The sequence below is a fragment of the Capra hircus genome, chromosome 2, assembly GCF_001704415.2.
Source record: "Capra hircus breed San Clemente chromosome 2, ASM170441v1, whole genome shotgun sequence".
In the NCBI taxonomy this organism is placed as follows: domain Eukaryota; kingdom Metazoa; phylum Chordata; class Mammalia; order Artiodactyla; family Bovidae; genus Capra; species Capra hircus.
In genome coordinates, this window is record NC_030809.1 from 76422072 (window position 1) to 76446014 (window position 23943).

Genomic DNA, 23943 nt, shown 5'->3' on the forward strand with positions numbered 1-23943 from the left:
TGGTCTGGTGTCTTTTTCTTTTCAAAGTGAACTCCTGTTCATCTTTTTGAGCCAGAAATCAAGTTGATTTCTTCAAAGAGCTTTTCCCCAAGTTCCCTAGACCAATTCTATATTTTCACAAAAACAGCGTCATACTTTCATGTAGAACATTATTCATATTAGACTTTACCATTTTTTTGGCCACACAAGGCATGCAAGACCTTAGTTTCCCCACCAGGGATCAAACCCACACCCTTTGCAGTGGAAGCAGGGAGTCTTAACCACTAGACCAGCAGGGTACACCAGGGCACTCCAGAGCTTACCTCTTTACATCTCTTCTTCCAAACTATTAGTCCCCAGTTCTTAGCTTATTTATTCATTAATTCAGGATTTATTTATTGAAATCTACTATGTGTCAAGTACTGTGCTACACCTTGATTACACAGTTTTAGACAAAGCACTTGGTCCTTGCCTTCATGGAGTTTGCAGTCTAGTGACAAGAGAGATTAAGAAAATACAAACACAGAATATATAAGTTCAATTTATCCTAAATGGTATGACAAACGACCAGGATACTCTAAAAGAATAGTAAAAGGGAGCATCATTTAAATTGGGGAATCAGAGAAGGCCATTCTAGGATCTAAAATTTGAAGAATAAATGTCCAATAGGCGAAAAATACTCTTTCAGCCAGAGTACATGCTCAGATAATGTCTTTTGTATAAATGAAAGTACAATATTCCTAATATTCTATTTTTCTGTATTCTTTGGACCATTTTAATAGTTTTTTTGTGCAGGTTCTGTTTTGTAAACCATCTGAAATACTTCTTGGTAGATGAAGTTTACATTAAAATTTAATTAAATGTTTAATTTAATATATAGTGACTATTGATATATTTTCAGTTTGCATTAAGAATAATTCTGAAGCCTGTTACTTAGGAATAGCTATAACATTTTGAACCCTATTCTGAGTATATATGTTCAGCTATCGTTTGGACACAATAATGCAAAACTATGCTTCCCACTGTGCTGCCTTTCATATTCTTAGCTGTAGCTCATTATTCCAGCTTGTTAAGCTCTCTAAATCTTGATTCTGACATCCAACATATTAGCTATAACTCTCAGCCTTATATCATCCCCAAATTTGATAAGCTTGCCATCTGTGTCTTGATCTGAGGTGTTAATCAAAATGCTAAATAAAAAAGAGCCAAGCATTTCCCCCTCAGCATCCAGCTACATGGAGCCATCCCTCAGGATGGCCCTGATGCATTAATCAACATTGGGGAACTATAGAAATTCATCCAGCTCCTTTTAGTTGTTTCTGAGGGTGGCAGGAGGGATTTGGTGGGGGGTGGTATATTGCTTTCTACCTATGGCATCTTCTCCTTTCTTCTCTGCTAGTCTAGTAATCTATTAAAAAAAAAAAAAAGGATATTAGATAGCTTTCTCTGAATTGGTCTCAGCCCGGTGGCGCTAGTGGTAAAGAGCCTGCCTGCCAGTGCAGGAGACATGAGAGACATGGGTTCGATCCTGAAGTCAAGAAGGTTCCCTGTTAGGCGGGCATGAAAGCCCACTCCAGTATTCTTGCCTGGAGTATCCCCAAGGACAGAGGAGCCCAGCAGACTACAGTCCATGGGGTCGCAAAGAGTAGGACATGACTAAGTGACTTTGCATGCATGCACACGAGCTCATTCTGATGCCCAATACCCACTTCTATTTTAAAGTACCAAATTACTCTTTAATATATATTTATGGGCTTTTGCCAGAATTGGACACTGCCATGGCTTTATGTTAATCTCCTCTTGACTAACTCTAGCCAGACTGGGAGAACGTAGACTCTCAGTGACCTGAATCCCAGGCCAAGCTGCACAGAGCCCAGTGAGGGTGGGTTCCTTAATAGCTCATTGTTCCTTTCATATAGTGATGCTATTCAGGAGCCCAGTCAGACACCATAGGGATTAACTGTGGAATATATTTCCTACCTTGATTTAATCCACATTTTAATTTTACTGTGTTTGCTTTCCACATTCTGTGTGTTGGTCTACAGATAATATTGGCTACAGTTACTGTTCTTCAGTTATTGTTCTGTTACCTACTCTTTTTTTAAGATTTTGTTTTTTGTTGTGGGCAATTTTAAAAATCTTTATTGAATTTATTACATTGTTTCTTATATCTTATGTTTTGATTTTTTGGCCAGGAGTCATGTGTGATCTTGGTTTCCTAACCAGGGATCAAACCTGCACTCCCTACATTAGAAGGCAACGTCAACCACTGGACTTCCAGGGAAGTCCCCCAGTTCTATTATTTTCTTTATGAAAACTTGAGCCTCCTCTACCCTTGATTTTAGTCTTGTACTCAGTTTTATACTTTTCTTGTCCATTTTTTTCCTTCTACTTCAAATTTGGCTTAAATTCCTATAGTTCATGCAAGTTGCAAAATATTTTTTGATTCTCCTCTTTGTACTTAATTGTTTGCTAAAACGTCTATTATATTTCTAAGCCTGCTACTGCTAGCTAAGTTACTTCAGTTGTGTACCAACTCTTTGTGACCCTATGGAGCCCATCAGGCTCCTTTGTCCGTGGAATTCTCCAGGCAGGAATACTGGAGTGAGTTGCCTTGCCCTCCTCCATGAGTTTGTTAGCCAAAAATACTCAGTTATTATCCTCAGTAGTATCTATACTACTAGCACTTTACTTTCTGTATTCTCCTTCCTCTTCTTTGCCAAAGGCTTCTTCTAGGAAACAAACAAACAAACACACAAACAAAAAATAGTACCATCTGTATCCCCCTAAGGTCCTTATCCTCATATCTAAGACTATTAAGTCCCAGGAACTTCATTCCCGATTTCTCTTCTATTCCTTTTCACTTATGTCATCTATGTAAGTAGCAATCAGTTAATTTTACAAGTTTGGTAGGTTTTTCTTGGATATTGGAGCCGTGATTGGGGAAGATTAAGGTTAAGATCTTAGCTTTTTTAATGCATGTTATATATAGGCAATCTGCTCAGGGCTTTGCTTTTATTATTTTATAACACTTGTTTAACAGGAATAAAATCTCAAGGCCCACACACCTTACTCTTGATATCTTATCTCATTGGAAGAAATTAAAATATTAAAAAATTTTCAAACTCTTGCCATGATACAAAGGAGTGGAACAGTGGATTTTAGGCACAAAGATATTAAATACACCATATTTCCCATTTCTATTCCAGCAATTGTCCCCTATGGGGCTTTGAGCAGGACAAAAATAACAGTTATCTTAAAGGTTGTTATAGTAGTTTTCAGTGTTTTTATAATTTATGTCTCAGGTTAAACCAAAGCACTTTGTCATGTATGCCCTAGCATCAGGCAGATGTAGTAATAGGCTATTTTTAATTTCAAAGGATGAGGACAAACAACCTCAGGTCTTAGGGCTCATTGCTAGGTATGTGGAGAGGTAAGGGAGCAAAGAGAATCCCCTCCACCTCAGGAGGAAACATACAGTGGTGCCAGCTCTGCTCTTTGCTTCTGTGCCCCGCAGTATGACTCATTTTCATGAACGTGCCTTTGGTCTGCTGAGTCTTGCTTGACAACCTCGCCGTTCCCTTCCTCCTCTGTATCTACTGTCTTCTCTGTGTCTCTCATTTAAAATTCCTGGAGAGAGGATCTGACTAAGATGCTGCATTCTCTCATTTTCAGTCCATGTACATCCTTCTTTTATTTTTAATTTAGTTTTGTAATTTCCCCTATCACTCAGTAGCTCCAGTCCTATTAGCTTCCCTCATATTTAATTTATAACCTTCCAGCCCTCTCTACATCTGTTTATATTGAAGTCTATGTGTTCCTGAAGTATGAATATAATTATTTAGCTTGTTTTGATGTACATTTAGAGTATATAACCATCTTACTTTTTTTACCTTTATTGGGGTATAAGTGACACATAAGGTTGTATATATTTAAGGTGTACAATTTGATGTTTTGATATACATATACATAGTGAAATAATCCCCACAGTCAAGTTTATAAACATATACATCACCTTACATAGTTAGCATTTTTTACGTGTATGGTAAAAATAACTGAGATCTACTCTCAGCAGATTTCAAGTATATAATACAATATCATTAACTACCATGTTGTACGTTAGATTTCCAGGGCTTATTCCTCTTGTGCAAATGAAACGTCTCCTTTGGCTGGCATCTCCCCACTGCCCCAACTCTGTAACCTCTGGCAACCTCCATTCTACTCTGATTTTATTGGTTCAACTATTTTTAGATTCTACATGTAAGTGAAATTATGCAGTATTTTTCTTTCTGTGTCTGGCTTATTTCACTTAGCATAACACTCTCCAGGGCCTCCAGGTGGCTCAAGTGGTGAAGAATCTGCCTCCCAGTGTAGGAGCCACAGGAGAGGCGGGTTAGATCCCTGGGTTGGGGAGATCCCTTGGAGGAGGAAATGGCAACCCACTCCAGTATTCTTGGCAGGATGATTCCACAGACAGAGAAGCCTAGCAGGCTACAGTACCTGGAGTTGCAAAAAGTCCGACACCACCAAGCATGCCAGCAACACAAAATGTAACGCCCTCCAAGTTGTCACAAATGGCAAGATTTCTTTCTTAGGCTGAGTAATATTTCCTTGTTTGTATATATCACATTTTCTTTATCATTCATCCATGGACTGATAGATTGTTTTCATATCTTGGCTATTGTGAGTAATGTTGCAATGAGCATGGGATTATAGATGTTTCTTTGACATGCTGATTTGATTTTCTTTGTATATATGCCCGGTAGTGGGACTGCTGAACCACATGCTTGTGCTATTTGTTTGTTCCCTGATAATGAGAGCTAACGTCTATTGAACATTTAAAATAGGCTATACCTGTCTCTAAATGCTCTCTGTTAACTCATGTTATTCTTATCAACAGTCTAGATTAGATGTTAGTTTTATCATCAGGTTGTTGCTATTCAATCAATAAGTTGTGTCTGACTCTTTGAGACCCCATGGACTGAAGCATGCCAGGCTGCTCTGTCCTTCACTATCTTCAGGAGTTTGCTTGAACTCATGTCCATTGGGTCGATGATGCCATCCAACCATCTCATCCTCTGTTGCGCCCATCTCCTCTTGCCCTCAAGCTTTCCCAGTTTTGCATCTTTTCCAGCGAGTTAACTCTGCATCAGGTGGCCAAAGTATTGGAGCTTCAGTCCTTCCAAAGGAAATTAAGGAATAGGGAGGTTAAGGATCTTGCACAAGCTTGCTCAACTAAGAATGTCAAGCTTGTTTTCTCTTCCAGGCAATTTGGTTCCAGAATGTGTCTCAATATATTAACTGCCTCTATTCATTCTTCTGTATGTAGATTTGTTTATTCTTTTGGGGGCACTGCATAGTATTCTATCTTTTACACATATTTATCATTTTATATTTCTTTTCCCATAGTGATAAACTGTTCAGGCATTATTCCATTTTAGCCAATCAATGAATGATGTGAATAGCCTGTTATGGCACCTCTGCTACAGTATGATTATTAGGTAGATAGTAAGATAGTATTAATATAATTTACCAAAAACAAAAAACCAACAACAACACTAAAAACAATAACATTAACAAAATAAGGAGAAATATACCAAAACAATAATAGCTGAGAGCCTTTGAACTCTAAGGATATTTTCTCCTTCCAACTGTTTCTTACTTTTGCTTTCCATGTCTATACCTCTACCTTTATAATTGTGCTGTTGACAACTCTCAGATTTTGAGTCTCATATATGGAATCAATGCTAGAACAAAATTTTTAGGTCTGCTGTCTGTATAGTATGTCCCTGGAGTTCTGCTTAACCCAGGTGTGGGTTGGTTTCACCTGATTATTTCCAACAGCTCCAAGACAAAAATTCATACCTTAAAATAGCTTAGTTGGTACTATCTCATCCTCTTAAATGATAAGACTTGAGGAGTTTATCTCATTTCTTTTTCTGAATCATCTTTTGGGACACTGGAAGGGTGAATGAAGACATGTTAACTCCAGATAGTATACTCAGCGCATTCTTGGACCAGAGTTACACTCTGAAATATACACAGCTTACATGATGATTGTGAGGAAAGGAAAGTGAAAGTCACTCAGTCGTGTCCAACTCTTTGCCACCCCATGGACTGTACAGTCCATGCAGTTCTCCAGGCTAGAGCCTTTCCCTTCTCCAGATCTTCCCAACCCAGGGATCAAACCCAGGCCTCCTGCATTGCAGGCATATTCTTTACCAGCTGAGCCTCAAGGGAAGCCCAAGAATACTGGAGTGGGTAGCCTATCCCTTCTCCAGTGGATATTCTGGACCCAGGAATTGAACCCGTGTCTCCAGCATTGCAGGCAGATTCTTTACCAACTGAACTGTCAGGGAAACGCTGATGATTGTAAAGATATCCCTATAAAGCTAGGATGGTTGTGTAGAGCATGAAATAGAACAAAAGAAGTTGTCTTCAAGTGCCTCCTGAATTATATCTCCATATTTTGAACTTATTACCACCTGTTGAACATTGTAAAGGTACAGAGTTTCATAATGGAGAGACATTGAAGCAGTAGATTATAGAAGTCCCTGTAAGTCATTTCAAAACATCTGGGACTTTAATAAAGGAGTAGGATGGGGAACAGAAGGAGGAACATTATTGGTTAGGACTTGGGATGATAATGTGCATCTCTGTGAGATGATGGATGTTCACTTAGGGTGATAATCATTTCATGATGTATATAAGTCAAATTATTATGTTTATACCTTAAATGTATATAGTGCTGTATTTTAATTATATCTCACTAAAAGTGAAGGGGAAAATAGCCTATACAATTTATACTTTCTCTCACAGTGAAGGAGAAATAGATTTCTCACAAACTCAGGCAGTACATTTGTAGTCTTGCTTCCCCAAGTTAAATTTTTTCAAAATTTATTTATTTATTTTTTGAAGTGTAGTTGATGTTCAGTGTTGTGTTAGTTTCAGAAGTGTAGCAGGGTGATTCAGTTATGCATACCTATTTCAAATGCTTTTCCATTATAGGTTATTACAAGACATGGAATTTAATTCCCTGTGCTAAGTAGTGGGTCCTTGTGGTTTATCTATTTTATCTGTACTAATGTGTATCTGTTAACCCCACGCTTCTAATTTTTCCCTCACCCCCTGAAGTTTTTAATGGACTATATCAAGCTGTATAGTCCCGTATTCCCTTGGGATTTATCCCAACTGAGAATGTGAGGCACAGAATACCACAATAAAGAAATTTAATTAGCAGAAATTGTATAGCACAATATAGTCTGCTTGTTACTCAAACTTCAAGTTTCCAATATGAAGCAAAGGATAATCATGGCTTATAGGTGTCATGCTGGATGGGCATTGCAATAACAGATGCTGTAAGGTTATCAGGGAGGAACTTTTTCCAATAATAATGATAATACTTGACCTATGTGATTGCCTGGCAGGTCCTGTGCTTTTTCTTTACTCTCAATGTGTTTTTCTTTAAAATCTTAAAACGTCACTTCAGTCTCTAGTGGCCTTCAAGCTCTGTTTGTTCAATATTCTAATTTATAATTGGATTGGGGTCATTAGTTGTCATGCACCAAAAGATGATCTTTACCTGTTCTGTTTGTTTAATCAACAGACAAAAATTCACATGCACACTTTCCTCATTCCCCAATGAAATAGAGGTCTGGGTCTTGATGTGAAAGTAGCTTTCTTGCAAAGACTCAAGATGTTGGGTCTTCTCCTGTATGTGATTTCTCAAGTTGGGACTGTCTTCCTACCTCCCATCTCCATTTCATGCACCAAAGATGATACTATAACTACTTTGTAATGAATAAGAATAGTAGTCCATGCTGTTTGTTAAGTTGCTTTAGTCGTGTCTGACTCTTTGCAACCCTATGGACCATAGCCTGCCAGGCTTCTCTGTCCATGGGGAATCTCCAGGCAAAAATACTGAAGCGGGTTGCCATGCCCTCCTCCAGGGGACCTTCCCCACCCAGGAATCAAACATGCATCTCTTACATCTTCTGCATTGGCAGACAGGTTCTTTACCACTAGTGCCACCTGGAAATAGTAGTCAGTTCCGTCGCTCAGTCGCGTCCGACTCTTTGCGACCCCATGAATCGCAGCACGCCAGGCCTCCCTGTCTGTCACCATCTCTCAGAGTTCACTCAAACTCACGTCCATCGAGTCGGTGATGCCATCCAGCCATCTCATCCTTTGTCATCCCCTTTTCCTCCTGCCTCCAATCCCTCCCAGCATCAGACTCTTTTCCAATGAGTCAACTCTTCGCATGAGGTGGCCAAAGTACTGGAGTTTCAGCTTTAGCATCATTCTTTCCAAAGAACCCCCAGGGCCGATCTCCTTTAGAATGGACTGGTTGGACCTCCTTGCAGTCCAAGGAACTCTCAAGAGTCTTCCCCAATACCACAGTTCAAAAGCATCAATTCTTAGGCGCTCAGCTTTCTTCACAGTCCAACTCTCACATCCATACATGACCACTGGAAAAACCATAGTCTTGACTAAATGGACCTTTTTTGGCAAAGTAATATCTCTGCTTTTCAATATGCCACCTAGGTTGGTCATAACTTTTCTTCCGAGGAGTAAGCGTCTTTTAATTTCATGGCTGCAGTCAGGAAATAGTAGTAGCCATGGTTAATTCCGCATTCCAGACGCTCTAATGCACAAAGCAATTCTTTGAAGTCGGTAATAATTACCTCCATCTGGCAGATGTGAACGTTGAGGCTTGAAGGGGTTCAATGACAGCTGCAAATTAATACCACTAGTAGTAAGTGTCCTGGTTGACTTTGAAATTAGCTCTTTCCCATTTTCAAGCCCATGCTATTATCCACCATGGCACTGTTCCTATCTTAGAGAAACAGTGTTCACTGTGTGGTCCACACTGTTTTCGAGTGCTCAATTAATCCTCATAATAATCTTATACAGTGGGTACTACTACTATTCCCATTTTAGAAATCTGATGTTGTAAACATTGTTGTGAAGATCTAGATGATAAATATTTTTAGCTTTGTGAGTCATACTGTCTGCATCATAGCTAGGCACCTCTGCTGTTTCAGTGGAAAAATCACTACACACTGCACTTAAATGACTGTGTCTCTATTCCAACAAAACTACTTAAAAAAGAGTCAATTTGGATTTGACCTGCAAGTCAAAATTGTCCAGTCTTTGTTTTAGATGATACAAGTGAACCTGAGGACTTCACTGGTGGTCCAGTGGTTAAGAATCCATCTTGCAATGCAGGGGATGTGAGTTCAGTCTCTGGCGGGGAACTAGGATACCACATGCTGCAGGACAAATGGGTCCATGAGCCACAACTACTGAGTCTGCAGACCACAACTAGAAAATCCGTGCACTTCAACAAAGTTCCCTCAGGCTGCAACTAAGACCTGACCCCACCAAATAAATGAATAAGTATAATGTTTAAAAATATTCCAAAAAAACTGAAGCTGAGAAAATTTAGCCACCCAGTGGCTCAGTGGTAAAGATTCTGCCTGCAGTGGAGAAGCTGTGGATTTCATCCCTGTGTCAGGAAGATCCTCTGGAGGAGGGCATAGCAACCCACTCCAATATTCTTGTCTGGAAAACCCCATGCACAGAGGAGCCTGGCAGGCTACAGTCCATGGGGTCACAAAAGAGTTGGATACAACTTAGTGACTCAACAACAACAGAAGATTTAGATAGCTCTTGTTAAAATGGGGGATAGGCCTAGGAAGGCATGATATCCAAGGTCAACCGTCATCCATGTGTTAACACTTTCTCTTACCATAGTCTTCATTCCTCTAATAGGTTGACTTTGTCCGCCAAAATATGTTAAATGCATTAAAGTCCTAGCCTCCAGTACCTGTGAACGTGACCTTATTTGCAACCAAGGTGTTTACAGATGTAATTAAGACAAGGAAATTAAGATGAGATCATCCTGGATTTAGGGTGTACTCTAAATCCAATGACTGACATCCTTCTAAGAGGAAGGAGAGGGAGATTTGAGACACAGGCACTCAGGAAAGATGACTTTGTGAAGACAAGACAGCAACTGAGCGTGTGCTCCCACAAGCCAAGGAATGCCTAGAGTCATCAGGAGCTGGAAGGGCAAGGAAGGGGGTTTTCTCCAACAGACTTTGCAGGCAGCACAGCCCTACCAATACCTTAATTTCAGACTCCTAGCCTCTCGAACTACGAGAGGATATTTTCTGCTTTTTTAAGCCTCCAAGTTTGTGACTATTGATTATGACAACCCCAGGAATTGAATAAACTCTTTTCTGTCACTTTTTGTTCTCTCTTCTGAAAGACACTTCTGATCCCTCTTGAGACTTTCTGCTGATGTAAAAGGCCCTCTCTCTTTGTGACTTGGAATCATCTGCAGTTCCTTGACATGATTACTATAACTAGAAGATTATTGACTATTTCAGTTTTCTTATAGGAAAAGTAATCAAACATCTCACCCTTTCTTTGCATCTTCTTTTGTTCATTTAGCAGTTATATCATGAAATATCAGTAAATAAAATCATCAGATATCTATTTGTCTATAGAAGACAAGAGAAACCTAAATGTAAATCTCTGGACTGGCTGATCCACAATCCATTAGGAAACAAATTTATTGGTGAGTGAAACAAATTTCACCATTATCAGCATGCAGTATAAATCAAGGCTAGGAGTCCTATTTAATTTTACACCTTGGTGATATTTTAAAGGTTTTTTACAGTAACTTGCAAGGAGTTAATGTGCTATGAATTCATTCCAGTACATTGATTTCTGCATTAGCTCAGTGAAAGATGCAGTTCTTTGGCAAAAGCAAACTTTTGGAGGTAAATTTGATTGGTCGTGTAATCCATAATTTAGAATCTTTAATAACAACTTATTTCATTGTTCATGGATAAAAATCACTGTCTGGATGACCCAACATTCCAGCAAATGAAAACATAATTGATGTTTCATTCTGAAGTTTATTCTATGCACATCTCAGCACAGAATGAGCTTTATTCTGTGCCCCAGGGCTTGCAGGAAGTTGGCTCTGAATGATCATGTTGTCATCTGCCTCTTCTAAGGTATTCATTCTGTAGTAGGTATTTTTGATGTTTCTTGTTGCCACCTTTAGGAATTAGGTTTAAGTGCTGGTGCTCGTAAGATGCAGGGACTGATGGCCATAGCACTCAATCCACTCAGTGAAGCTTAAACTTCAGGACCTCCCTCTTGCATGCACCTTTTCCGAAGTGGAGCTTTCCAGGTAGACTCCTCTTGTGTTCTTTCATGTGATCAGATATGGAGTGGGTTAAGAGATTGGAGACCTGGAGTCCAGTTAAGGAGCCATTATAATAGTCCAGGTGAGAGATAACGAGCATCTGGCCTTGGCTGGTGGCTGCAGACTTGGAAAGACAGAGATGGACTCAAAACACAATTGATTTACTGATCCAGTAAAAAATTGCTCATTTTGTCAATGTTATCTTAGCCTTTAATTTATATGGAAATGATCTGGAATGAGAAATGGCACCAAATTTGAAAATTATTACCCTATAATTTTTCTGTTAAAGCATCTTTACAGAATTATGTTCTCTATCAATCACTAGCACCAGAAACAAGATAAGGAAAAAACATTTTTACCTTGCTATATAGCTTTTAGTATATAAAAGCTGCTTGTATTATATGTTATTTTTCTACAAACTCCTGCTTATTATATTTTTGACCTTACAGTATTAAAGAGAATTTTAAAAAGGACATGCATTCTTATTTTTATTTTTTATTCTATTTTTATTTTTATTCTTATTTTTATTTTATGCATTTTTATTTTCATGAGAGAAAATTGAATGATTGAGATTTAATATTTTATTCCAGATCACATAAGGTCAGACCTTGGTTTATAATCCATATCACTAGTCCTTTTTTAAAATAATAAATTATATATTTTCCTGAAATACATACTATAGGCTCAACTTTTGCAAAGTCACATTCTCATTGGATGATGCTGCCATTCAGACTGTGATAACTGCTGATACAACTTAATCTTATTTTCCTAGGACATTATGTATAGATGCTCAAACTACTCAAAATATTTTTATGACCAACCTAGATAGCATATTAAAAAACAGAGACATTATTTTGCCAACAAAGGTCCGTCTAGTTAAAACTATGGTTTTTCCAGTGGTCATGTATGGATGTGAGAGTTGGACTGTGAAGAAAGCTGAGTGCCGAAGAATTGATACTTTTGAACTGTGGTGTTGGAGAAGACTCTTGAGAGTTCCTTGGACTGCAAGGATGTCCAACCAGTCCATCCTAAAGGAGATCAGTCCTCGGTGTTCGTTGGAAGGACTGATGCTAAAGCTGAAACTCCAATATTTGGGCCACTTCATGCGAAGAGTTGACTGATTGGAAAAGACCCTGATGCTGGGAGGGATTGGGGGCAGGAGGAGAAGGGGACAACAGCAGATGAGATGGCTGGATGGCATCACTGACTCGATGGACATGAGTTTGGGTAGACTCTGGGAGTTGGTGATGGACAGGGAGGCCTGGTGTGCTGCGATTCATGGGGTCACATAGTCGGATATGACTGAGCGACTGAACTGAACTGAGTGCTCTTTACTTGATCTTCTGAAGATATAGTTTCTTATGCCACTATTGATGCGTTAGAATAAGATAGGTTATGGTATGGTAACAGATGAAACTGAGAGTTTCAAAATCCCAGAGAATGAAAGCCTTTAAGATCAATCAGTATCCGTGTCCATTGTGCATTGGCTGGTGCTTTTGGACCCTCTGGCATATAGAAGGAAAGAGGGGAACAAATTGCACTCCAGCTCTTCTATTAAAAATAATTCTTTACTTAATTAATTTACTTGGTTGCTCCTGGTCTTAGTCGCAGCATGTGAAATCTAGTTCCCAGACCAGGGATTGAACCTAGGTCCCCTGCATTGGGACCGTGGAGTCTTAGCCAGTGGACCATGAGGGAAATCCCTGCACTTGAGCTCCTAACGCTGCCACCTGGAACTGACACACTTCACTTCTGCTTACACTTCACTGGATATAGCAAGAAGATCACATCTCAATTCTAGAGTCAGGGATGTGTAATCACGCCATGTGTCCAGAAGCAAAACCAAAAGTATTTGGAGAATAGCACTGATGATGTGACAAGAATAATAGTGTCTCAGATGTGCTCTGAGATCAGCTTTCAGAACTTTGAAAGAAAGTGTAAATTACTGACTGGTATAATTTAAGTCAAGATTTTCTCAGGGAGAGGAGATATCATGAGAGGACTTTATACAGGCTCTTGGAGCCACAGTCCTACAAATTACCCAGTAATATTGTCTTGTCTACAATCTGCAGCTTTGCAGTGTTTCAAATGCCAAGTTTATTATGTGGTTAAAGCATTCAGTCACTTTAATTCTAACAGCATTTATTTGCAGTAATGATAAAAACTGCTTTGGTATATACAGTCCTAATTGAATGGTTCAAATGATTCTGTGTCTAGTGTTTCATTTGTCCTAACATCCTTAATATCTTCTAAGAGCAAAATCTCTCTTCTCTCTGCCTAGAGGAGCCAGATACGAGGCTATTAATGCTGAAATTTTGTCTATATGAACACCTGCAGATACCATCTATATTAAATTGCCTGGGTAATTCAATTTAGAAGATCAGTTCTTTATATGATTTGGTTGGTTGATTAAATTGACACTGATACATTTACTTTGAGTAAGTGAACCAGGTTGAGCAATTAGTCAAAAACCTGTGCCTCCTGAAAAAATGCACCAGTCTTTTATTTTCATGTGATAGACAGTTGAAGCCAGAATCCATTTGTTACCTCAGATTGTTATATGATTTATATATATTATTTGTATCATATAATTAAAGTCATTTATTATATACTATGTGTTTTGTTTTTTTTTTTCTTACTTATAAGACTGCTTTCTAGAAAACTGTGAAATTCTTTAGGGCCAGGGTTGATTTTCTGTTTTGTCACTCTAGAACCAAAGAGTACATTCTGGGGTCAAAATAATGATTTTTTCCTACTTGGTTGTGAGCTGTGTATCTCCGTCAAGTCTGGATTCAAGTTTCCTTTATAATTCTGACCAGTATATAGGTTGAAGCTTTTGACCTTAATGACTTTCAATAGCTTTTCATCTGAAAGTTTACCAATAAATTATATTTTTAATTAAGAAAACTAGTCGACAGATGATTTTATTTCTGGTAGATGTAATAAAATTTAATACGTAATTATGCTGTGAAATATTTGAGTTTTAGGGAATCCAGAAAACTTTTTCCTTAATGTGATTATTAGATCTTTGTATGACTTCTTATTTAGCTGTATTCAGGTATCTGGTAAGATTGTGGATCCAAATAAGCTAGTTTGTTATTTGCGGTACCATAACCATATTTTATAATGGTTAATATTAGAGAGTCTGTGCTGATGGGTTTTCATATATGCAGTAAAGGTATTTTTCTACCAGTAGGGAATATATTTTCAAAACTGTTCTTTTTATTGTTGCTATTGTTAGTCAGTCGCTCAATTGTGTCTGACTCTTTGCAACCCCATGGACTGCAGCACGCCATGCTCCTCTGTCCTTCACTATATCCCAGAGTTTGCTCAGACTCATATGCATTGAGTCGGTGATGCCATTCAACCATCTCATCCCCTGTTACCCGCTTCTCCTCCTGCCCACAATCTTTCCTAGCATCAGGATCTTTTCCAGTGAATCAGCTCTTCCCATCAAGTGACTCTTCACATCAGGTGGCTCTTCGCATCAGCTCCAAATATTGGAGCTTCAGCATCAATCCTTCCAGTGAATATTCAGGGTTGATTTCCTTTATGATTGACTGGTTTGATCTCCTTGCTATCCACGGGACTCTCAAGAGTCTTCTCCAGCACCACAGTTCAAAAACATCAATTCTTCCATGCCATAACTCAAAATTTTAAAGGAAGAAACAATGGTACTTTAGGTGCTTTCCAGCTCTTCCCTTCTCAGGCCTCCAGATGCCTAAACAAGGTTAGGCCCATTTTTGAAAGACTGCACCTTTGAAAGAATGTAACTGCTGTTCATGAGCAGTATTCTCTCTCTCTCTTTTTTTTTTTTTTAGTATTTTATTTTTATTTTTTTTTATTTTTTTTTATTTTGAAGTAAATGAGATTTTAATGATATTCTATCATTATAGATATAAAGAAAAAAAGAGATAATATTTGATTAACAAAATTGGCTCATCTTATAATTACAGAACATACACATAATTATTTATTTTCAAATTCATATTAAACATTTAATAAAGTTGGTCCTTTGTAGAGTCATAAAGTATCTAATTTATTTATTTATTTATTTATTTTAGTTTTTTATTTTTTTAATTTTAAAATCTTTAATTCTTACATGCGTTCCCAAACATGAACCCCCCTCCCACCTCCCTCCCCATAACATCTCTCTGGGTCATCCCCATGCACCAGAAATGCACAACAGCAAGCTGGCACTTCAGTTCACACTACCTAGCCACATGCTAGTGGACTGAGATTTTAAACAGATGTTTGTCAGTGTTTCCCTTAAGAACAATGGCAAAGTATTGATCTAATTTCTCAAATTCTTTCCTGTGATAATATTAAAACATCTGCCCCCATGCTTTCCCCATTACATATACACAATGGAGTATTACTCAGCCGTTAAAAAGAATTCATTTGAATCAGTTCTGATGAGATGGATGAAACTGGAGCCAATTATACAGAGTGAAGTAAGCCAGAAAGAAAAACACCAATACAGTATACTAACACATATATATGGAATTTAGGAAGATGGCAATGACGACCCTGTAGGCAAGACAGGAAAAAAAGACACAGATGTGTAAAACGGACTTTTGGACTCAGAGGGAGAGGGAGAGGGTGGGATGATTTGGAAGAATGGGAATTCTAACATGTATACTGTCATGTAAGAATTGAATCGCCAGTCCATGTCTGACATAGGGTGCAGCATGCTTGGGGCTGGTGCATGGGGATGACCCAGAGAGATGTTGTGGGGAGGGAGGTGGGAGGGGGTTCATGTTTGGGAACGCATGTAAGAATTAAAGATTTTAAAATTTAAAAAATAAAAAAAAAAATAAACCATTCTGACTGAAGTCATCACATACTTTTAAGTATGGTATATTTTACTAGATAAATGATAGGACTAAAATGTATAAATAAATCTTTAAATATGGACAAATGAAGACATGATATCATTCGAACTCACAAAGTTCTTCCAGATTTTCACTTTGAACTGGGGAAGAGATGAGCAACATTTTATTTTTGGTAGTGTGTTTTTATTCTTTTAGCAGTGTTAGTCAATAGAATATTCACTGTCTAGGCAGATGTTTGCTATTACTTTACACAGTGGGAAAATATAAGTAAATTAACCTAGGTTATTTCCTCAGGCTTAATATCATCAATATTTCCTTCTTTCACATCTTCCAAAACAAGATTTTCAGGGGGCAGTGAGAGGTGTGAAGGGGAAGTGTAGTACTTGAATGCTAAAAGAAAAATCCACAGCACATAATATCCTGAGAAGTGGTCTTATTGATGAGGCCATCAATTTTAGAGAGCTGAGTTCTACATCTGTTGAGCTAACCTAAAGAGCAATGGGCTGCCCTCTATGGAGTCACACAGAGTTGGACACGGCTGAAGCGACTTAGCAGCAGCAGCAGCAGCAGCAAAGAGAAATATGTGGGGATTAATAATATAGATTGAAACCAGGTTCCTAGGCTTCAGCCCTTTTGGGAGTAAGTCATTAAATTCCTCCAGCTATAACATACAGATTCTATTAATATATTTTATTCAGCTCATCTTTATCTGTAATATCAACAGATACTTTTTGAATACCTACTATGTACAATGTATATGTCTTATAAAATCACTATGTTGTTGCATTCTGTACTGATAATTTTGTAATAACTACTTCATGCTCAATTTCATATGCATACAGATAACTAGAATAGAACATGAAGGCATCCACAGGTCAAGTAATATGTTGGTCCAAGCAACACATTCTGCTTATAAATTATAGTGTAAAATATTTTCGGTAGAAAAAGGGCTTCTTTCATAGCAGTTGGGTTTAGATTTATGAATGTGGCCAGTGCAGCTAGTCTGTGGTATGTTTTATGTAAATGAACTTTTAAAACATTATTGAAGTTTCCATAGTCAGAAATTGGAAGTCTCTTATGGCAGGTTAACTTGTAGGTAGCCACATTTGATCATATTCTATTACCAATAGCTGCAAGTATTATGTATATATAACTAATCCTTTCAATTATAAGATAGGTATAAAACTATGAAGTTATTAATGGTTCTCAGTATGGTCTTTCCTTTGGAGTATACTCTAGCATGCCAATAACTATTTTGAAAAATAAATGTCACTGTTGTTCAAATCTGTTGAATTTCAGAATTATATTTTACTCATTGAATTTATGACCTTGACTTTCATAGAAATCCTCTGGTTTCATGTCTTATCATGGGGAAAAAAAAGAAGAACATATTGCTAAGAGGCCCTGTAATTAAAAATCCTTCAATATGTAAATATAGATGATATTTATATTAAATCTCCTTGATTTAAAAAAGTATCTAATTCAAAATCTGTTTTAAAATAGAATCTAAGTAGACACACAAGGATTAACAAGCTATTTATATGAAGTCTCCTGAAATTTCATATTTGAAGCATTTACACCATGAAAATTAATTTCACTCAATTACTAATCTGCTTTTTTCATTCCGTAGCAAATGGAATCATTTTGTGACTCAGTTTCTCTATAAAACCAAGTATTGCCTGTGGCCTCTAGTTAATCCTATAGTTAGCATTTTTTATATACCTAGTACTAAGTTAATAATCAAAACACCTTAGTAATGACTGTACAATTATAACTATGATAAACAACAGAGAATGTTAACAATCCCAAATAGAATTTGTTTTCAACCTCGGAGGGATCCTTCTTGATGACTTAGGTGTTTAAAATGTACTCTTTCTTATCAGTGAGTGTTATTTGGGAATGTACAATCATTCTAGTATTAATGTATGAGAAATATAACTCTAAAATTAGTGAGAGAGTGTAGAGAGATAGCAAGTGGTGAAAAGATGGCTTATATAAGAAAATGATTATCTTTTCCATTGTGATATGAAGATAGAAGAAAAATATGGAAGTTCATACAAATATAGTCATAGGAAATTAAAAGAGTTCATATTCGTTCTTATTTCTTCTGAAAAACAACAGATCTTAAAAGTTTGAAGATAGGAGAGGAGGTTTGGTAAAGCTGTCATGTGGAATGGGAGTGAGGAGAAAACTCAGAAGAATCACCAAGCAGTGTGTGGCACTAGCACTGCCTTAATCTCCACTTGGTTTCCAGTATTAAGCACAGAGTAGGAAGGTAGTTGGACCAATTTAGATCTGAAGTTTTGCCAGACTGGGCATAGCAGAGGAGTGATGGGGCCAGATGGTCAACCATACTTCAGGAGAGTAGTTGAAGAGAGAGAGAGAGAGAGAGAGAGAGAGAGAGAGAGAGAGAGAGAGAGTGTGTGTGTATGTGTGTGTGTGTGTGTCGCTAGTTGTGTCCGATTCCTTGCGACCCCATGGACTATAGCATCTGAGCCACTAGGGAAGTAATGAAAGCTAAGCTGATTAGAGGGAGAGCAGAGTGTTTTCATGAGGAAAGGCACAAATATTACTGGAGAAGATGAAGTGGTCTATGTGGAAAGAGTTCAAGATATAGGAGAGGGAAGGGCAGGAGGAAAACAAGTCAGGAGGTTGTTCTGAGACTAGGTTACACATTAGAATTCTCTGGGGATCTTTGAAAACTACCACTGTCTAGGTCCCATCCTCTGAGATTTGGTTGAATTAGTCCATAGTATAACCTGGCCAATGGGAACATATTTTGTGGCCAAAGTTGAAAATCTTTGTTTAGACCCACTTACGAAGAATCTTATAGTTTTTGCAAAGTGATTATCACTTTATTTTCCAGGCAATAGAGAATCAGCAAAGGTTATAAAAGGACTAGTATAAATTATTATGTATTTTAGAAAAGTAACTTTTTCCTCAGTGACTGACCAATACCAAAGAGAATGATTAGGAGAAAAGGAGACTTGTGGAGAGAATATTTCAGTATTCTGGGTCAGAAAGAGTTGAACCAGGGATAAACCAGAGAAATTATAGAGTAGGGGACATTGTTGTGATGCTTCAACATAAGAACTAATTAGTATATGTGTAAAATGATGGAGGCTGGTCTAAGGTAACTGAAATATTTATTTTGGATAATCTGTTAGCTTTCAGTTGCTGCATAACAAATTAACATAGACGTAGCACTTCAAAACATGTCTTATCTCACAGTTTCCATGGGTCAGCAGTACAGCCATGGCCTCTCTAAATTCTTTGCTGAAGAGTCTCACCAGACTGTAATCGAGTTGTGAGTCAAGATTTAAGACATTGCAGAGGTGTGATTGAGGGAAACTCCTATTCCAAGCTCACTTGTAATTGTTGGCAGAATCATCTTCATGTATTAAAACCCGCAGAGATAAGATGCCTGTTTTCTTGCTTGCTGAGAGCCAGGGGCTGTCCTCAGGCCCTAGAAGCTGCCTGTGGTCTCCTGCCCTGTGGCCACACTATATTATAGCACAGCTATTTGCTTCTTTAAGACCAGTAGGAGAATTTTGTTCTACATACACACAGAGACAAAAGGTCCAACCAGTCTTTTAAAGTTTTTCACCTGATTAATTCAGGACCCCTCAGAATAATCTTCCTTTGTATTAATTCAAAATTTGGCATCTAAATAATATCTGTGCATTCCCTTCCCTTTTGCCACATACCATAATCTAATCACAGGTCTTGCCCAAATTCAAAGGGAAGAGATTATACAGGTATATACACCAGTATGGGCTTCCCTGGTGGCTCAGAAGGTAAAGCGGCTGCCTGCAATGCAGGAGACCTGGGTTCAATCCCTGGGTCCGGAAGATCCCCTGGAGAAGGAAATGGCAACCCACTCCAGTACTCTTGCTTGGAAAATTCCATGGCCTGACGAGCATGGTAGGCTACAGTCCATGGAATCACAGAGTCAGACAGGACTAAGCTACTTCATATACCAGTACATAGAAATCAGATATGTTGCAGTTAATTAAGGTGAGGAATATAAGAAAATTAGAATGTTCTAGGAGAAAACTGGTGACCTCAGCTTTACACATGTTAAATTTGAGGGTAATCGGGCATCTGATTAGAGTGGATCAGTAGGTGGCCTAGAACCTATTGGAGAGATGGAAATTGGGTATACATATCTGGTAATGATCTGTAGAGGTGATGGTTAATCAGAGAAAGATTGTAGCAAGAAGTGGGCTGAGGACAGCAATAAGAGCTTGGAAAGCTAGAACATCTGCCACTGTATTTCAGCCCTCACCTCTTGATTCCAGTCCAGTATCTCATGTACAACCTTTCACTATGCCTCATGTTTTCTTGTAGTAGTATCCTGCTCTTCCTAATCCGTGGTTCAGTCTTTGCCCTCCTCCTACCAAGTCACACTACACAACAGTGAGAATCAAGATCATTCTTTGTGAAAGCGTTGCAGATTGAAGGCACTGAGACTGACTATATTATGCTCTCTGTTGCCAGAGAAGGAAATGCAGATCCAGTGCAGGAGGAGATGGTACCATCATTAACCCTGAGCTGCTTCATTTCTTCTTAGAAAGGAAGACCTTGCGCTTTTCCCTTCTTCCTTCCTCAATCCCAGATTTGCCTATGAAGTAAGCAGATGGCACAAATTTGGAATGGAAAAGTAATCATATGTATCTCTCTCGGAAATCTTTTGTCTGTTTATTGAAACCCCTGCAGCAATATTGTTAGGCAATCTGATCTCTAATAATGGAAACAAAGTAAATTTGATCAGATTTTCTTCCCTTCTTTTAAATCTTTTCCAGGCTATATTCAAGAAGAATGCGTCATTCCTTGCCCATTTGATTGCAAGTTAAGCGACTGGTCAAGCTGGGGGTCTTGCAGTTCATCTTGTGGGATTGGAGTGAGAATTCGATCGAGATGGCTGAAAGAAAAACCGTACAATGGAGGTCGTCCGTGTCCCAAATTGGATCTCAAGAATCAGGTAAAGTACATGAAACAACAAATACAGAGCTGAAAAAGTATCTCCTTTATTATTTCCTGTTGAAATTAAAGTCATTATCTTGTTGTAAGTAGCTCATATAAAGTTATTAGAAGTTCAGAAGAGTGGATAAGAGGGTAGAAATTAATATAATAGAATTAGTAATAGAAGCTTTGCCCACTCCTAGGCAATGCCGAGAATGACTTGGTAATATTAGCTATAATGATGTTTACAAAAATTAAATCCAGTTGGTTTTTAGATTATCTTGAAATGTTATTTGATTAATCATATTATAAAAGGTTTTTGTGTGTATGTGTATGTAATAATGTTGGGAGAATATCAATTACTTTATGGCTGTAGATACAGTTAGTGGTCTCATCTGCATACCCCAAAACTGGTGTTCTGTTTTTCTCTTTACCTAACTCTTCATCCTAATTTTCTTTGTTCCTAATCTTGTCAGTGTTTTCACAGCTCTTTCTGTCTCTTCTGAGCTATTTTCCTAGCTTTTCCCCCTAAATCAAAACTATTTTCATAAATGGAACCTAAAGCATACACTGTCATTTAGATATCAAATAAAATTGCCATCTTAAGCAAAGCTGATTAGAATATTTCATTTGAAAAGTGAAAGTGAAAGTGAAGTCGCTCAGTCGTGTCTGACTCTTTGTGACCCCATGGACACCAGGCTCCTCCGTCCATGGGATTTTCTAGGCAAGAGTACTGGAGTGGGTTGCCATTTCCTTCTCCATATTTCATTTAGCTTTACCCGTATAATAGAAACTAAGATTTAATTAAGGATTATGATAGAGAACTCAAATTTCTCCCATGATTGCATACTGTTATTATACATGGACTGATACATACATTTTAATTAATTGAGTAGGTAAAGTATAAGATGAGAGTTGTTAATAAGTTCTTTATTCTTAAGTGAAGTGTGTCTTAAACATGGGTCTCCAAATCCTTTATGACTCTGAAACTTTTAGCAGAATAGCTACACAGGCTTCTATTACTAAGTCTACTTGTTTCTTCCCTCTAATCCCCATTTTGGTCAGACTTTCTATAGAGATTGTTTAATGGAAGGGAAATCAATGTCTAGTTAATTAATATAAATAACATATCTAAATAACATAACTATTTCTATTTAGATATCATTTGTCATTTCAAGACTGACATCTCTAGCTGGTTTTGTAAGTTTTGATAAAAGATACATAACTTGCTGAAAGTGAAAAATTATTATAATGGCAAAAAGATTGTGTTCTAAGACAGGGCAAAGTATTAGGCTGGTCTTGTTTTGTTTTTTAAGTTATGTGGAGTAAAATGATGATCCTGGTTGCTTCCTTCAAGGCAAATATAAAGCATATTGGGGAAAAAGTTTAGAGGATTGCAAAATCCACACAAATTTTGTCAAAAAAAAAGTTTCGGGAAGGGAAGGATGAGATATGATTAATGAAAACAGTAGGGGAACAACCCAAGTAGGGGAGTTTGAGGAGAGAAACCTCCTCAGTATGAAGAAAGGTATGACCCAGGTTGATGATCAGAAAGAGGACTTTGAAATGAATCCTCTGTCTGAAGACTAGTTTACCCTTCCTAGGGTATATTCCAGGCATTTATTAAAGAAGGAAATAACTGCTAGGCATTTGTAATTGTAAATAATGTGTGATAATTCTTTTGTCTCCTCAAAACAATAAAAGAAAGCAAAGCCTTTATAAAACTAGTGTTAAACACAAGTTTTAAATTGCTATTTTTAAGCAATTAATCTAGTTACTGCTAATTAACTAGAAAATTATCCAGGGAGTAAAAGGACTTCATCTGAGCACAGATCCCAAAACTGTATTCTTACTATGTGTATACAAATGTATCAAAAACTCTCTATCAAATTTGAGAGTATGGATAAGATAAAGTACTTGTATGCCTGTTAGGACTTAAAGGAAACTTGTTCTAAACACTTAGTTCAGTTCAGTTGATTTGCTCAGTCGTGCCTGACTCTTTGTGACCCCATGAATGCAGCACGCCAGGACTCCCTGTCCATCATCATCTCCCAGAGTCTACCCAAACCCTTGTCCATCGAGTCAGTGATGCCATTCAGCCATCTCATCCTCTGTCATCTCCTTCTCCTCCTGCCCCCAATCCTTCCAAGCATCAGAGTCTTTTCCAATGAGTCAACTCTTTGCATGAGGTGGCCAAAATATTGAAATTTCAGCTTCAACATCAGTCCTTCCAATGAACACCCAGGACTGACCTCCTTCAGGATAGACTGGTTGGATCTCCTTGCAGTCCAAGGGACTCTCAAGAGTCTTCTCCAACACCACAGTTCAAAGGCATCAATACTTTGGCGCTCAGCTTTCTTTGCCGTCCAAATCTCACATCCATACATGACTACTGGAAAAGCCATAGCCTTGACTAGATGGACCTTTGTTGGCAAAATAAAGTCTCTGTTTTTCAATATGCTATCTAGGTTGGTCATAACTTTTCTTCCAAGGAGTAAGCTTCTTTTAATTTCATAGCTGCAATCACTATCTGCAGTGATTTTGGAATCCAAAAAAATGAAGTCTGACACTGTTTCCACTTTTTCCCCATCTATTTCCCATGAAGTGATGGGACCAGATGCCATGATCTTCGTTTTCTGAATGTTGAGCTTTAAGCCAACTATTTCACTCTCCTCTTCCACTTTCATCAAGAGGCTTTTTAGTTCCTCTTCACTTTCTGCCATAAGGGTGGTGTCCTCTGCATATCTGAGGTTATTGATATTTCTCCTGGCAATCTTGATTCCAGCTTGTGCTTCTTCCAGCCCAGTGTTTCTCATGATGTACTCTGCATATAAGTTAAATAAGCAGGGTGACAATATACAGCCTTGACATACTCCTTTTCCTATTTGGAACCAGTCTGTTGTTCCATGTTCAGTTCTAATTGTTGCTTCCTGACCTGAA

At 38.0% G+C, this 23943-nt stretch overlaps 1 protein-coding gene across 1 annotated transcript in view; it reads left to right on the top strand.

Annotated features, from left to right (window-relative positions):
- The window catches only part of THSD7B (thrombospondin type 1 domain containing 7B), a 1038357-nt gene that overhangs the window by 768430 nt on the left and 245984 nt on the right, over window positions 1-23943 (top strand). The window contains exon 15 of the mRNA XM_018062396.1: window positions 20844-21022. Within this exon, the coding sequence (XP_017917885.1) occupies window positions 20844-21022 (179 nt within the window). The remainder of the gene's footprint in view (window positions 1-20843; window positions 21023-23943) is intronic.